At 38.0% G+C, this 16,249-nt stretch overlaps 1 protein-coding gene across 5 annotated transcripts in view; it reads right to left on the reverse strand.

The window, feature by feature from the left end:
• Nucleotides 1-16,249, reverse strand: part of KIF13A (kinesin family member 13A) — a 105,737-nt gene that overhangs the window by 61,169 nt on the left and 28,319 nt on the right. For all 5 annotated transcript variants that reach the window (XM_039712001.1, XM_039712000.1, XM_039712002.1 and 2 more), the window contains exon 3: nt 3,510-3,522. In XM_039712001.1, coding sequence (XP_039567935.1) covers nt 3,510-3,522 — 13 coding nt within the window. The remainder of the gene's footprint in view (nt 1-3,509; nt 3,523-16,249) is intronic.

The raw sequence follows: 16,249 nt of genomic DNA on the forward strand, positions 1-16,249 counted from the left end.
TATGGACAACTGAGACCTCTGGGAAAACAGATTGCAAACAGTAAAAATAAGGCACACAGGAGCAAGACACATGGTCTCCATCAGCAAGGCTCTTCAACATGTACATCAGGAAGGCATTTAATGGGAAATATCTGTAGGACAGCATTCTACCAAAAGAGTGACCCTTGTACAGAAAAGATTATAAAAAAGATAACTATTTTATATTTTTCTGATGCCCATCACAGGCATGGCAGTACAAGCAATCCCAAGCTCAGCATGGAAGCATACTTGAGGTCAAGACATAAATCATATGCCACGAAGAAACAACTAAATATTCTAAATATTATCTAATGTTCTCCCTTCTTTCTCCTCTCTTCACTTAATTATTCTTCCTTAAAATGGAAGTGATAGGTATTACTCTTCTTTCTGATAGAAGTGTGCAGAATAATTATTTTTCTCTTATTAATTTTTTCTCCTCAGAATCCATTTTCCTGGAAAGGGTATCAACCCACTGTAAATATGACTATCAAAGCCATGAGAAGTTCTGGTAATGTTCAAGTCTCAGACACAATAGTCAATATTCAAAATGGCCATTATCAGGCACTAAAAAAGCCTTTTTAGCAAAAATCCTTACCAACTTGTAAAAGATATAGTTGGTAGATACACCAAAAGTGTATCTACCAACTATATCAAAACTAATGAAATGTATTTGAACAGAGATATCTGTGAAACAAACAGAACTTTTTATACTTCAAGCACCCTGTATGAAATAGTTTTTAACTACATTTTAGAAGGTGATTTGCAGTATTCTTTATTTTCATTAAGTGTTCTGTGCTTTTAAACAACAGAGGGAAATGAAAAAACAAGCCTTTAAAATCTTCTTATTTTCTGCAAGATTCTGCATCTTATACTTCATCCTAGCATCTAAAAGAGAAAGCTAGATAAAAGGAGGCTGCCAGAAACCTGCCACACTAGGGTAGTAGGTTACAAAGCAAAGATTTTGAATGAAGGAATGAACTGGGTACATTCAGCACAAGCACATAAAAATGGAAATTTATGAGAAAGAGCTAGCTGGGAAGTGCTGGATCCTGGTACTACTATATCCAGAGTCATTGTAATGTGCACATTAGCCTAAATAAAGTAAGTTATGTCGGTCATTTCTAGGTTATAGAGAACTATACTTGGAGTGTCAGCAACTCTTACAAATTGCACAAAATATTTGTTCTGGTAACCACAACATTTAAGAAAAACAAAAGATACGGGGCTTTGATTGCTTCAGCAAACACCTGCAGCAAGCAGTTTAAGAGAGCTGATGATTATTTTGCTAAGGAGACAACCAGAAGTTACGGCTTCTTCAACAAGGCAAACTGGGATGCAGGTCCATGCATCCATCACATGTGTCAGTGAAAAATATAGAGTTTTGTCTCAAATTCACCTGTACCTGTGGCTTTAAAAGAAGATTGCAGATTTTAGTTCAATTTTAAACTAGAGAAGCCACTGTGCCTAGTGCTGCAGTAACGTATCACAGAATCTAAAAAGAGAGCCAAATAGGTGCTCACATTTTAAAAAGCTAAAACAACATTCTGCACAATGTGTTTTTATTAAGTTTCCTAATCAATGGCTTGCAGAAATAATAATTTCAAGGGTTTATGCATGTAAGTATACTTATAGAAACCAGTTACAGGTAATGAGCAACATGTCCAATATTAACTGTCTGCCAGTTTAAGCCAAATTACATAATTAGTTTCAAAAGGACTTTAATTTCACATTCATTATTCCTATGAAGTCTAATCCTCAGTACAGGCCAGGCACAGTCTGGGGCTTCCAGCATTTAGCAATGCATTACCCAGATTGAACATAATCCCTAACACACTGTCTGTGCAGTTATAAAATGTTTCAAATGTATGACCAATGTTTAATGGCCATTTCTATCTGACCAATTAATCATATTTTGCTTTCATTGAGAAGCAGTCAGTCTGACAGGTTGGGTGACTTATGGGGCTGGCTGGTTCCCAAAAAGGAAAGGAAGGGAGAACTGAAGAAGGGAACTTTTCATTCACTGGGCAGCTGTTCCTACAGCCCTCTTACAACCGCTGATGGAGATAAGCAATACAGGAGATACACAAGGAAATGACAGACAGAGTCTACACCAGTCAACTTCGTGTCCATGGAAGCAATTAAAGAACTGGAAAAAAAAAAGTTGGTCACTATGACAAACACAAGACCTGTGACAGGGCTGAAGAAGTGCAGAGAGAAAATCTGAAGGGACCCTGGGACACAGCTCACAGACCTCAGCTCAGAACAACTGTTTTACCTTTGCCACAAAATTACACTTAAATAGAATGTTTGCAGAAATAGCAAAATATAAAGCAAAATAGCATCCCAATATTCTTATATAAATTTTTCTATCACAGCTTCTGAGCTACCAAGTTCATTTGGGAAAACAATTTATCCATGGCTGATGATAAGGTAGCCCATTAAAGGTAAAGAGACTTCCAATATTTACAAAATTTTATTTTAATTTTTTTTTTATATCAACTATGTGCAGTACCCCAAAAACGGTATAAATAAAGAAATCTCATACCACATCTTTACAAACCCAGCAATGCCAGTTTTCCCCAGATGGTACTAACCTTCTTCTGTCTCCATCTGGTAAATATTTCACACAACATCATAAGTTTCAGCACTATAGCTTAAGGATATTAATGACCATCCAACTATACCTACAATAATGTGACATTTACGCACAAGCCTGCAGCTGTTCTGGTTTTGCCAAGGAAACACAAGGCCATACGTAAGCTTTTACATAATGTCCAGAATAACTTTAGCTGCCTATAATGGAACACAAATTATGCACTACGGAAAATGAAGACTCTTGTAAAAACAATTGTTTTTTGTGGAATTACAGCATCAGAAAGAAGGAGAGTTCTCTTCCTTTAAAAAAATGTTTAACAATGATCAAACTCTCTTTTATTAAGCATATCAACTGATAGAAGAATTTTATTAAATGTCCCAACAGGTACATATCACTTGTTCTCCTGCCCTTCCCCTGCACTACAAACAACACAATCTTTTCTATGTGAATTCTGGTGCACATAGTAATTAGTGTAAAAGTTGCCAAATTCCTGACTATTGTCAAGTGCAAACAAAACTTATTTATTTATTACTAGATGTTTTTTGTTGCCTTTTAAAAACAGTACTTGAACTTTTAAACAGAATTGTTTGCAACAAAAAGTTTTGCACACACTTATTCAGTCTTTCAAATGTTTTTACGACTGCATTAAAATTTTGGCTTGTCCTGGTCACAGCTCTAAAAGGCCATGTACCTCTCCTGCACTTCAATTGGATTAAAATATATTCTTCTGAAATGATGAAGCTTTTAACTTGGAAGTTTGAAAAAACAGATTTTTTTTTAATGTTTTCCTTTTTTGAAGCCATGTTGTTCAGATACTACAGCAATATGCCCGATACTTCTGCAGTGCTCAATATTTTCAAGCAGATACAAATGTAAAAAGAGACAAAATGCCTACCTTTGGTGGTTTTCTAGAGGATTGGCAATAAACCCAGCAACAGCGATGAGAATTCACATTCACATAAAGAGAAGGGAACAAATAAAAAAAAAAAGAAACAAAGTCAGTGTATGTCATTACTATGATTTCAATTTTTTTAAAATCCACAATGTATTTAAGAGTAATCAGATCAGAAGATATTTAAATTAGATAGTACATATTTTTAACCAGTAATTACTTAATTACTAATACTGTCCCACATGAAAAAGAAAGTGCCAGATTCCTTATAAAAATCTCACAGAGCTGTTTTCCAGAGGAAAGATAAGTATCTGTTTTGTCATAAAAGACAAAACACAGCCCATCTCTGGTGGTCAATAAACCAAGCCTGCAAACTGGCAGACCAAGGTGCCAGGGTGAAGCCCCACTGAGATCAGCAGAGCTACACAAGCATGTCCAAGTTAAGAGGCAAGCAAATGTTTCTTGCAGAGATTACAGAAGTCAGGAGAAAGAAACCTGTGCAGGCTGTGCTCTCCTGGGTCCCAGAAAGCCCACAGAGCACACAAGAAACCAATGAAAAAACACCATCACCATTCACACCCAGCTCCAATGAGTGCTACCAGAAATAAAACAGGGATAACAAACCCCCAGTCTAAAGACAAAATGTCCTTACATGCTTTTGGGCTTTTGCTGGCAGGTATATGGCCACATTATAAATTCAATCACCTTGGGTTTCTCTGCTGGGATTGGTCGAGTGCTACCAGAAATAACATAGGGATGACAAACCCCCAGTCTAAAGACAAAATGTCCTTACATGCTTTTGGGCTTTTGCTGGCAGGTATATGGCCACATTATAAATTCAATCACCTTGGGTTTCTCTGCTGGGATTGGTTTCAAGTGAGATTGCTACCATGTCTCACTGGGCAGCCCTGTGCTCCCTGATGCCAGTGCAAGAGAGGAGTGAACATACATGCAGAGCTAGACTGACTTAGGCCATTTATCAAAACTACAACCTTAGGCATGTTTCAATTATATATGGAAATTAGAAATTTCCACTCACTCTTCACATCAAGGGAAAAAAAAGCATGGATGAAGGAAAGAAAAGAAAATGTGGATGAAGAGGAAAAAACACAATGAGAAAGGTCTATAGACAACACAAGCAGAGAATGCAGTAAGGTTTATAAGGTAAGGACACAGATGAAAGGTATAGAAACAGACACACTACACAAAATTCAAATATATCAAATATATACTTCTGCACTCTCAGTGCAGAAATACCTGGGACCAAGCCATGCCTTCATCCACCAGTCTGTACAAACCAACCCCACCAACTTGGGAGGAGGGCAGGGAAGACACAAAGCACTTTGAGCAGTTTTCTTAGCCACCCACAATACAAGGGCCCAGTAAAAAACTCTGAAGGGACGCAAATCCACAAACACATCTTACACAATCTTTTCTGCCTACTCTCAGCTTGTACCTCAGATGACACATCTGCCTGAAACAGAAGTTACAGACCTGGGGACACAGGACTGGTGTAATGAAAACATCGTTTGCCTCCAGCCAAACCACCTGCTGCAGCTTTACCCTTTCATTAGTGGTGGCTACAAGCTCAGTCCATGGCTAGCTCGTGTACAGGTGGCTCAGAACTTGTGCAGAATGCACTCTTATCTATCTGAAAAATACATTTAGCTCTACCCTGAATATTACCATTTTAATCCATTTTCAGATGTGATGCAATTACAATGTTATCAGCTTGTCTAGACAGAGTCCCAGCACCACCTCTAAACTTCCAAGAGAAGCTCCTATTGAAAGAAGTCATCCAAAGCTTTTTGGAAAGCTTTTAAATACACTCCTACCTTGAAAAATAATTTAGGATTATATCAGCTTTACTAGAGATTTCCTGATATACTGCTGTACAGATTCAGCAGAAGTCCTAAACAGTTTATTTGGAAGTAAAATCCAACAGAAAGTTTACCAACTGCTTTTTCTTCCTGGGAACATTCTTGCCAGTCCTAATTAGAAAAGGTTCAGATCATCACTGAAGTAAATAAATGGTTTGACACATGATTCTTAAGACATTTATTTAAGCAGTGTAAGCCACTACCTTTTTGGAAGTCTCCTCTAGCTTTACTTTGATGTCTATCTCAAGAAAAGTGCAATAGTCACTTTTTAAACCCCTGGTGGATGGCAGAGCTTCCCAGTAGCATCATTGATCTCTGGGATTTCAAAGCACAAGGAGCTGCAGCTTCCTACCATATGTCACATCCAAATGCTCCAGACTCTTAATACCAACTTCAGCAACTCCCTGCATCACCAACAGCAATATGATCAAAGGCCTCTGGAATAAGTCAGCTATATTAACTCACAGGATAGATTTTTAAGCTATTTGGATATATCAGCTAATCAACTCAGTGTAACCATCATTCTGGCAGTGATTCAGATGGAAACACTCCAAAATACTTCAATCAAAGGACTCAAACTAACACCTAAAGAACTGCTTACAGTTTACGAGAAATCACATCTGTGGCAGCTAAAAGATGTGCTATAAAATCCTGCATTAACCTGACCAATTTTTGACATATATTTTTTTGTTTGCTTTGCCATCTTTCTTTTAAGAATATATTCTTCCTTACTTCTTTCCACTTCCAGCATTTTTCAGCTTCATAGATAATTGAAGCTGTCTCAATTTTTACCAAACAGTGACCACACAAATGTGGTCATTCAGTGTCACAGCTGGGGCTGGAGAGGCAGAGACACACACAACACACATATGGACATCAGATCAGAGACACAGCAACTAAAATGTTTATTTCCAGGAATTTTTAATTCCATGTCCAGTCATCCATGGTGTCAATGACAAGATACAGGTATGCCTTTTGAGTGACAACAAAATCTCCTCTAAAGCAGACAGCTAGTATATACTTCGGGAAATTATCAACATAGTTACCTAACCTTGTAATGCCTCTGCATCACAGCAGATTTTGGTTTAACCTGATGGGTATCTTCAATCTGTACACTCAGACAGAAGACTAACTTTTTAAAGATGCCTGGAATTCAAAACCCAAGCAAATACAACCAGAGCCTGAAAAATATTCTCACAGGTCAAAGGAAAAGCATTAATTTCATGACCACAAAGCCCACTGAACATCTGGACTTCCTCCTGCCTTTATCCTTAAGCCTTCATGACTTTAGTAAAATATCACTAGAAGAATTTTCTAACTTAAATGAGCAGTGCATTTTCTGTGGGTATCTACTCAGGCTTTTTGTTTCACAACAGTGCTACACCTCTCCTGCCCTGTTGGCTAACACACACCAAGATCTCAGAGTGCTTAGCTACCTCAAACTTTAAGCCAGTTAAAGAAAGATTGGCACAAACCTTTCTGTAACCTATGTCAATTTTTTTTCTGTTATTTCTTGCTGAGACTAAACTCAATACTTCCCACATTTGCTGAAAGAAGTGACTCACAAAATTTCAGTTCTCATGTTCTATGTCAGCACATGAATGCGAAGTCTTCTTGACTATACTCATATTCTCTCTCTAGCACCTCAGCCCATTGCCTGCGACAGCACACCACACAAGGAGTGCATTTTGCTAATAGTTTAACAGCAGTAAAGGTTCTTTCTTAATTTCTTTTTAATTATCCACAACCTCTCTCATAGGAGTCTCCGTTTGTCATACAAAAAGTTGATACAAGATGACATTGCCTATTCTGAGTAGAAAACTAGTCCCATGCAATAGGAAGCAACAGAAGACACTCTGGCGTAGTTTAACAGCAGTAAAGGTTCTTTCTTCATTCTTTTTAACTATCCACAAGCTCTCTCATAGGTGTCTCCTTTTGTCATACAAAAAGTTGATACAAGACGACATTGCCTATTCTGAGTAGAAAACTACTCCCATGCAATAGGAAGCAACAGAAGACACTCTGGCACTATGAGCATCCAGAAGTATGAGATACTGTCATCTTAAAGACTTAGTAACTTGCAAAACAAGACTTTTTTTTCCTGACCCTTAGTGATTGTAGTCAGTATTCCCAACCAAATGTTGTTTCCACCAGAAGGAAAAGTCATTTTATATATTAAAAAAAGAACCTTGAAAGAACTATTTTTTTCTCTACATTTCAAGTAATGAAGCTTCATCACCCCATCCACCCCCAACCCTCAGTCCAGAAAGTCACCTTCAATGGGGACAAGGTACATTATAAAATGAGAAGGTAGGTGTAAAACCAGGTACTCCACATTAAAGGACACAAAGGAACAAGGAGTCTCTGAAAAACTGGTCTTCGATTCTTTGGAACATGCACACAGCTCAATTCATCTCCAACTCAACTGTTCTAAGCAGCCAAGTAGGTCACAATTGTACTATAATTATTTCACATTTTGGAAAGTATTTGGGGTTTTTTTTCTATACTTTCTCACATTAGTTAATCAAGATGAAGCAACCATAACCAGCTATTTTAAATAACCACACACATATGAATGCCTTGAATGAACCAGATGAGTTTGTAGTTCTTGTAAGCTGACTACACCAAAAGCCAACATTCAAGACACTGCGTCTGAAAAAAACTTTTTGCTTTCATCACATGTGCAACCACAGCAAATTCATGGCACTGACTGATTTCCCAAATATATAATTGCTTACATTTAGTGGTCACACAGTCATTGACATACTTTTCAGGGTCACTGGTCAAAAGAATTATTACAAGTAATTATCAATATACAAGAAAATGGAGAAAAGCCTTCAGGTCTTTTTTCAACTTGTCATATAAAACAGTCTTTCCTCTGTAGGCATAAAGATTATCAAATTGCAAAGATGGTCCAGGTAAAAATAGTATTTCTTACATTTCACTGCTCCAGCATCTCTGGAGTCTGAAGATCAGCTGTTCAAAACAAGTATTGTGGTATTTTTGAGCGGTTTTAAATTTGGTTTAGTTTTTTAAAATCAGGCTGCCTTACAGCTCAGGCTGAGCCTGTCACCAGCAGTGTGTTTGCCTCACTCAATGGCAGAGTGCAAGGGAGCAAACCTGTGGAAGGATCATTGTAAGGAGTGTGCCTCGCTAACAAGGACAGAAGTAACTGCACTGTTTGTTTATCCACGTGTGTGCAGCTTCCAGAGTGGCAGCAGCAGAGTATTGTAGTATTCAAAAGATCAGCATGTTCAAGTATTGTAGTATTTCTGAGTGGTTCTAAATTTGGTTTAGTTTTTTCAAATCAGGCTGCCTTACAGCTCAGGCTGAGCCTGTCACCAGCAGTGTGTTTGCCTCACTCAATGGCAGAGTGCAAGGGAGCAAACCTGTGGAAGGATCATTGTAAGGAGTGTGCCTCGCTAACAAGGACAGAAGTAACTGCACTGTTTGTTTATCCACGTGTGTGCAGCTTCCAGAGTGGCAGCAGCAGAGACAGCAAGCACTCAGCACTCCTAACTGCAAACAGTGTAAATTATGCAGATGCAGAGCGATCGTGTTTCTCCTATCTTTCACAGCAAGGTCATGCAGCTCTAGGACCTTTCCTTGTCTCCTGGTTTATCACTGCAGGCTGTTACCTGCAGGCTTGATACCAAGCACCTTAAAAAGCCTGGCTTTCTATTATTGATGAACACTGTACTAAACTACCTAGATAAAGATCACAGTCTGCCACAGCAGCAGTTTCAGGTGATTATACTAATGATAGTACACCGCTTTCTCTGCAAAGAACACAGAAAAAGGACAGTTACTTGCCCATTTCTCCCATGAATTTTCTAAACACAGAGTAAATAAATGGCAGGGGCAATGCCCTTAAAGGGAACAGCATCCCACCTTTGTGCTTGTCTGGAGGGTACCTCCTTTACAGCTGACTAATGAAGCTGCATTACAATTCCTTAGTGCAATTCTTGGAAGAATTATTTTACATACCGTGTGAGCACACATACATACACAAATATAAATAATTAGTTGTTTTATATTCTTGCATAAGGTGAGCAGCACATGCCCTGTTTAATCCTCCTACCCAGAAAAAGCCTGTTCTATAGACAAAACAATCCTTTGAAGAACAGCAAAAAAAACCCCAAACATTTTAACAAGTAAAGCAATTTGAGCAAATGCCTGCATAATAAGGTGGTAGCTGATCATAATCAGAAACACCATGAGAAACAGATGCATACTCTAATAATAAGTTGTTCTCACACGCTTTACAGAAACCTACCACATGCAAAGAGACACAAGTCAGACACTGAAATCAGAAGGACAAGTACTGCAGTGCAAGTTAAACAAAACAGACATTACAGTAGCAGAGTGGCTTCCATGACACAAAGGACGCGTGGATATTTCACCATAACAGGGCTCCACTGAAGTTCAGTCACTACAGTAAGGAAATGAACCATAATCTGCAGGTTATGAAACCAACCCAAGCTCATTAAAGTAAGTGAAAGGCGTAATATTCTGACATTTACAAGATGGAAGACAAAGTGACAGCCGTCCAGGAACGTCATTAGTTGCTAACTTACCTTCACTCCCAAATTCTGAGTATTTTTACTGCCCAAGGCATTATTATTCCAAGGCCAACAATTTGCTGATGCGAAGTTCAAGTGTTTCTAACCTTTACACAGAAGCCTTGATGTCATGTAAAAACAAGTTTCTGTTGAAAGCCCAAAAGAAGACAGATACCTGGCCTGTGTGCAACTGCACATCACTTCACAAACAGCAACTGCCTTAAGAGAGCAGTCACCATCCATCAGTGGAAAGATTAATTTATTACTTGGCTAGAAAACTCACTAAAAAACTAAAATCTGAATACTCTCCCACACAAAATAAGTTGGGGTTTTAACAAGCCATTTCAGTTAATTTGTTTCATTTCACTGAAAAGGCAAAAAGTAACTGAAATTGTCACTCTGCTCTGAGACTCAAGAGCTTTAATGCAATCCTGCTGAGACCCCATCTAGAACACACCAAGTTAAATAATCTATTTTCACCAAGTCTTTAATCATACTAATTCAAAACTTATCCAAGACTCTAGTTATGGTAATGAAAACCTGCTACACCAATTACAAATATGGTATAACCACAAGGATAACAAGCTTGTTCTTACTAACATCCAGCTATAGCCTCATGACAAAGAGGCAAAGGAAAGTCTACCTAACATTCCCAGGTACATTACCAAGTAGTCCTGTCCCTTTTAAAACCAATTCTTTTCCCCTCCATTTCAGTGAAACTGAAAGTGCAAGAATCTAAACAAGTAGATTTTTACCACCTAATCAGGTTTAACTAATCAGGACAAGGAAATGAGGGAGAAAAAAGAATCTGATCTCAGATTCTACAAGGATCTATTAGCCCTTAAGGGCACTGTCCAATGAATGACTCTTAGCCTGAATGCATTGAAACTGCTGTCAGAGCAAACATGCTACAGGGCTGGAAAATATGTAGAAACATATTCTAGGAGTGTTAATAAAATTGCAGTGGCATTTATTAGGCACCTGTTATTCTTATCCTGTTGCATTTATTATTACCAGTCCTCTTGAGGAGAAAACACCCTAAGCATTAACTGGCCTTTAAACTCTGTGCACAAACTCTATGGAGACTCTCACACCCAGCCCATCACTGGACTTGGCTACTCACAGCTATTTACTACATCTTAAGTTTCCCACGTCAGTGGAAAATGTCCCCTTCCAACACTACTACTCCTTTAGCATTCCTTCAGAAATGCTGCCTGTAAGAACCATAAAACACAGTGAAGATATACCCCTTGTGGAAGTAGCCCTCAAAGCTTTTGAAAAATATACTGCTATTTTATCACTATATATAGTATGTAATCCAAGACAGATGACTTCCAAGGGTATGTGAAAAGAACTTGATAAGCAACACAGCATTTCATAAATTAAATTTCACTTTGTTAGTTTGCTGGTTCAAAACTCAGGCATTACAGTTTGCTGAAAGGACATAAACAGAGCAATTAACAACTTCACTGACAAGGCAGAAGATCTCTCATCAGTGGAAAGACTGTGTACCAGAAAGAGCTAAAGCATAGGTGTAAATCAAGTAACTGGATCTGAACTTTGGTTGTAACACCTTATTTTCCTCAACAAATGGAAAAAAAAAGAAAAATATCCCACTCTTTTGAATGCAAGATAAGAATATTTTTCATAATCAGGACAAGGATATTGTTGAGAAGTTACTGCATGTGCACCAGTCCTTACCATGTATTCTGACTGGACAAAAGAACCCCCAGGTTTCACTGTCACATTCCTTTGTCATAACAGGGAAAACTACCATTCAATTGTCATCTACTTTATTTTACTAATGAGATTTCAAGAGAGATGTTAATTGGGTTTGACACTTCATCCTTTCACACAGCTCTGCAACCCTATGTTAGCACTCTTCAAACAACTGCAGTATGAAAAAGTTATCTGAGATTCAGCAAAACTCACAGATGCACAGATGTTTTTGTTTCATGCTAGCATGTGTTTTTATTGACATGAATATTAAATGAACTTATCAGAAGGAAAATACCGTTCACTAATTTGTAATTAAAATTCAAACTTAGGTTTGATGGCAATACACTTTAGCACAGCAAATTCACCAAAAGCATTTTGAAAAAAAAAAAGAAAGAAAAAAAAAAAAAAGGTCTATCTCAGCTGGCTGCAACACCAGCTGTTAACTTTGAGATTACATTATTTGCTTTAACAGCCAGCATTAACAACTGCTACCTTTACCAGAAAGTGGATATAATACAGAGAAGGATGATGATGGTGATTCATGGGATGAATAAGGTTTATTGTGTGGAACAATATACCAAGAATGTCAACTCGAATCAACTCCACATAAATAGTGAGTAAGGTCTCCTGAGCTGTTGCAGGACAAACACCCAGAAGTACTGAGGAGATTTTTTTATACAGCACTCATGCAAGCAACACCTCTAGAAATCTTTCCACAGAGCTCTGCAAAGCTTAAGAAGCAACCCAGTGTGTGCCATGAAATGAACCACACATTTAATCCAAAAGCTAGAAAAATTCTTCATGGGGTGAGCTCCAAGTTTACCTGTTAACAAATCAGGCAGGTAAGCACCTTTACAGAGAGATGACATCAAGCACTAAGTTACTGAATCTGTCATGGAAAGGTACAACCTGAGAGCATTTCTACAATCTGAGAACAGATAATTGCCAGCAGAGATGAGTGGCAACTGCTGTGGCACTCAGAGTTGGTTTTGTTTTTTTTCATCTGAGAACCTCTGACAGAGGTTAGATGCCTTTCTCATAGACACCAGAAACTTAAGAGAACATGCTACATGACAAAGGATGTGAGAAAAAAAAGTATTTAACAGGCTCCCCTTCTCCAGTGAGCCGTGAATTTGTGACAATTTGTATAAATATTAACTTACTTTGAGTCACAAGCATTTCCTTTTTTTACAGCAAAGCTTGCAGGCCAGGCCCCTTTAGCAGGCATTATGGGATGTATGTAACATGTGTTTGGTGGAAATGACAACTACCTCCTTGCCAGATGCTTTATGATAAATCACAAATTATAGGAGTGACAAACACACCACCCTTCTAACCAACCACTAGAACAAGCACTGCAGAAAAAAAAAGCCAAGATCCCCAAGTATTCCTGGTCTGAAAAATGCAGTGCACACTGCTTTTGTACAACAAAATAGGAAATATTTAGACTTGTAGCAGCACTACAAGTCTAACATTTTTGCAGGGCTAAAAAAACCAAGCATCATCTTATGACTGAAATATATTAGCTTAACAGATAAATTAAAAGACCCAAATGATATTTCAATCCAATATTAAGAAAATTCTTTTGCTAGATCTAATTGAATTCTGAATGGTTGAATTCATGTTCTTAAAGAAGCCTGGCTTGATATGATGAAGAATAAAAAAAAAAAAATCACAAGAAAGAACGTTAAATATTAGGAACTGGAGTATTTTTCCTGTGAGGAGAGCTGGCATTGAGGAAGCTGGCATTGTTCAGCCTGGAGAAGAGAAGGCTCGAGTGGAATCTCATTAAGGTATATAAATATCTGAGGGAGGGTGCAAAGAGGAGGGAGCCAGTGGTACCCAGTAACAGGACTAGAAACAATGGGTACACACTGAAACAAAGGAGGTTCCATTTTTTCACTCTGAGTGTGATCAAGCACAGGCACAGGCTTCCCACAAAGGTTGTAGACTCCCCTCCTTAGAAACACCCAAAAGCTGTCTGGGCACAGTCCTGCTCTAGGTGGCCCTGCTTGAGCAGGGGGGTTGAGCTGGGGGTTCAACCAGATGGCATCCAACCTCAACACTCTTGTAAAAAAAGCTAAAATCACTTTTTAAAGATGTGGTACACAAGCAGAAGCATGGACATTACATATATAAATATATAAAAATATTACTATATAAATGTATGAAATATAATCTGCAAGGCTTGAGATTCAGGAACTTTTAACCATTACTATAATCCCAGATTTGTGTCAATTATAAAGAAAAAAAACAAAAAACCACGTCTACAAATCCTTGAATCATGTGTTTCCGCACCAACCCATATACAGCAGTATCACAGACAATAAAAAAGTAAGTCAACGTAATATAAAATTTGTGGCAGCTCAGCAGTGGGGTTTCATACCTGGCTTTTATGACCAATTTTTTTTCACATCTGCAAAAAAAATACAGGCAGTCTTCTGTGAAGAATATTATTCACTGTGCTCATCAAGTTAAGTTACCAGGCAAGGCTGGGAATCCAGGTTTTACCTCTTGATTTTCAGTGAACAAGCTTTGACAGTACCACTTCAACACCACAGTAGCAAATTCTCTAGCTCTAAGCAGATGGTCACAGTCACTACTAAAAAAGTGACAGTACAGCTGCAGTGGAAATTAAATGCCTAAAGACAAACTGAAAAAATACTCAGTAAGACTGAGAAGGGATAAGGTACAAATTAGAATAAATCTTAAGAGATTTGCATGTGCAAGTCAGCAATGTAAATGGGTAAAACAGACAAAGCTGATTTACTGCTGACTTTGCATAGACTCTCCTATAGAGGGAAGACAGTTACAGCTTTGAAGTGCCTCAGTAGAGGATGAGTCCACAGCTAAATGCCAGCATTTGTAGTGGTTAACTCAAAAACAGAAGAGCAGCATAATTTGTTTGTTTTGTTACAATAGACTTCATTTTTACAACACCCAAAAGAGTTGGCCTCTGTCCCATAAAAATTTCAATTTGAAAACCAACAGCAATACTGCAGTGTAGGTCAAGAGTAAAATTCCTGATTAAGTATTACAAGCAGTTTTCAATGTAAGAAATGGTGATTTCAAAGAGTAAATGTGAACTCACAGGATTACAAGCACAGCAAGAATACAGTTCACAAGGTATTAGAAGTCACCTCAAACCTCATAGACACTGATGGCTTTTAGAAAGTCTAGAAAGTGGTTACCATATAATGGTACACAAGTCATTAATGTGATCAGACACTTAAGAACCAAAATGGATTTTCAGTATTTCCTGAAAACACAAACAAAAATTACTCGTGTCTAGTCTTACAGCTAAAGAGTGAGTTTATATCTGCCAATACACATTATCTGGCTGAATAAAGCAATAAAACAGAGAGCAAGAATCTCCATGTCATATAGTCTATAACTGTCACAGGCAACAATGCCATAAAGTCTCTTGAGATTGATAGCCTTCCATGAGGCAGAACAGCACTGACTTTGAATTATTTTGACTCATTCTCCTGCTGTCCAGAAAGCTTTCCTCAATTTTGATAGTGAATAAATTTAATCTATTTCTTTTTTCTTGTACCAACACTGCCCTACAATTTAACCCTTCAATCAAACTTGGCTTTCTACATGTGCTCTCATATATTGCACTTTCCTTGCAGCTCTAAATACACTTCTGCATAGAGAGGCTTTGCCATTCTCCTCTTCAAATCAGTTTGAATTTATACTTCTTAAGCCTAGTGAACCTAAAATGCAGAAAATACAACAAAAGTCCAAGATATCACCAAGTCAAATACTACCAAGAGTCTTTAGAACAGCATTGTTCCTGTGTTGCATTCATACTGAGCTGTTCATGAAGGAACATTTGCATTTTAAAAAATTGGAAAATACAGAAAGAAAATATCTTCCTGCACAGACTTTGCACAGACTTCGCTATATTCCTTCAGTACTCTTGAAGAACTGTTGCCTAACTCCTCTGTGAATTGCAAAGGGAAGAATCATGACACATTTTGGCTTGCATTAGAGACCAGAAAGGTGGTGAGAACCATGGAAATTGCTTTATTTTATAAACCTGAAGCTAGCAAAAAAAAACTTTAGAAACTTTAGCTAGAATTTTTTTCTGAGAATATCTCAGAGAAAGGAAAACTTTGAAAGAAGAGAGTGTATCTTCAATTATGCTGCAGATGAAATAGTTTTATCTCTCTGCAGGAGATGGGGGAGGAGGAAAAACAGGTAAAGTTTCAGGTGTGTACACTTTTTCAGGTCTGAGGCAGAATGAGTAAGCTTCAGACTAAGACACTGCCAACAGTTGCTCTAAGAACACCTCACTGCAATTGCACAAGAGGCAAAGCCAGTTTAAGAAGTTTCTGCTCTTCCCCAACTTCTTGATGCTAGCTCCACGCCACAACCTCTCACATTCTGCTATGCTTCTGCCAGAAAAATGCAAGGCACTGCAAGGAGGATTGGGGGAAGGTTAATTTGCTTTTACATCCTTTATTTGAAAAATTGTCTTCGTTTTATAGAACCAGAAACCAGCTGTACCAATGCAGGGAATGTACACAGTAAGCATGAATGTGCAAGGAACCCAGGGAGAGGGGGTGAAGCTGTG

The sequence above is a fragment of the Passer montanus genome, unplaced genomic scaffold, assembly GCF_014805655.1.
Source record: "Passer montanus isolate IOZ18808 unplaced genomic scaffold, ASM1480565v1 scaffold26, whole genome shotgun sequence".
In the NCBI taxonomy this organism is placed as follows: Eukaryota; Metazoa; Chordata; class Aves; order Passeriformes; family Passeridae; genus Passer; species Passer montanus.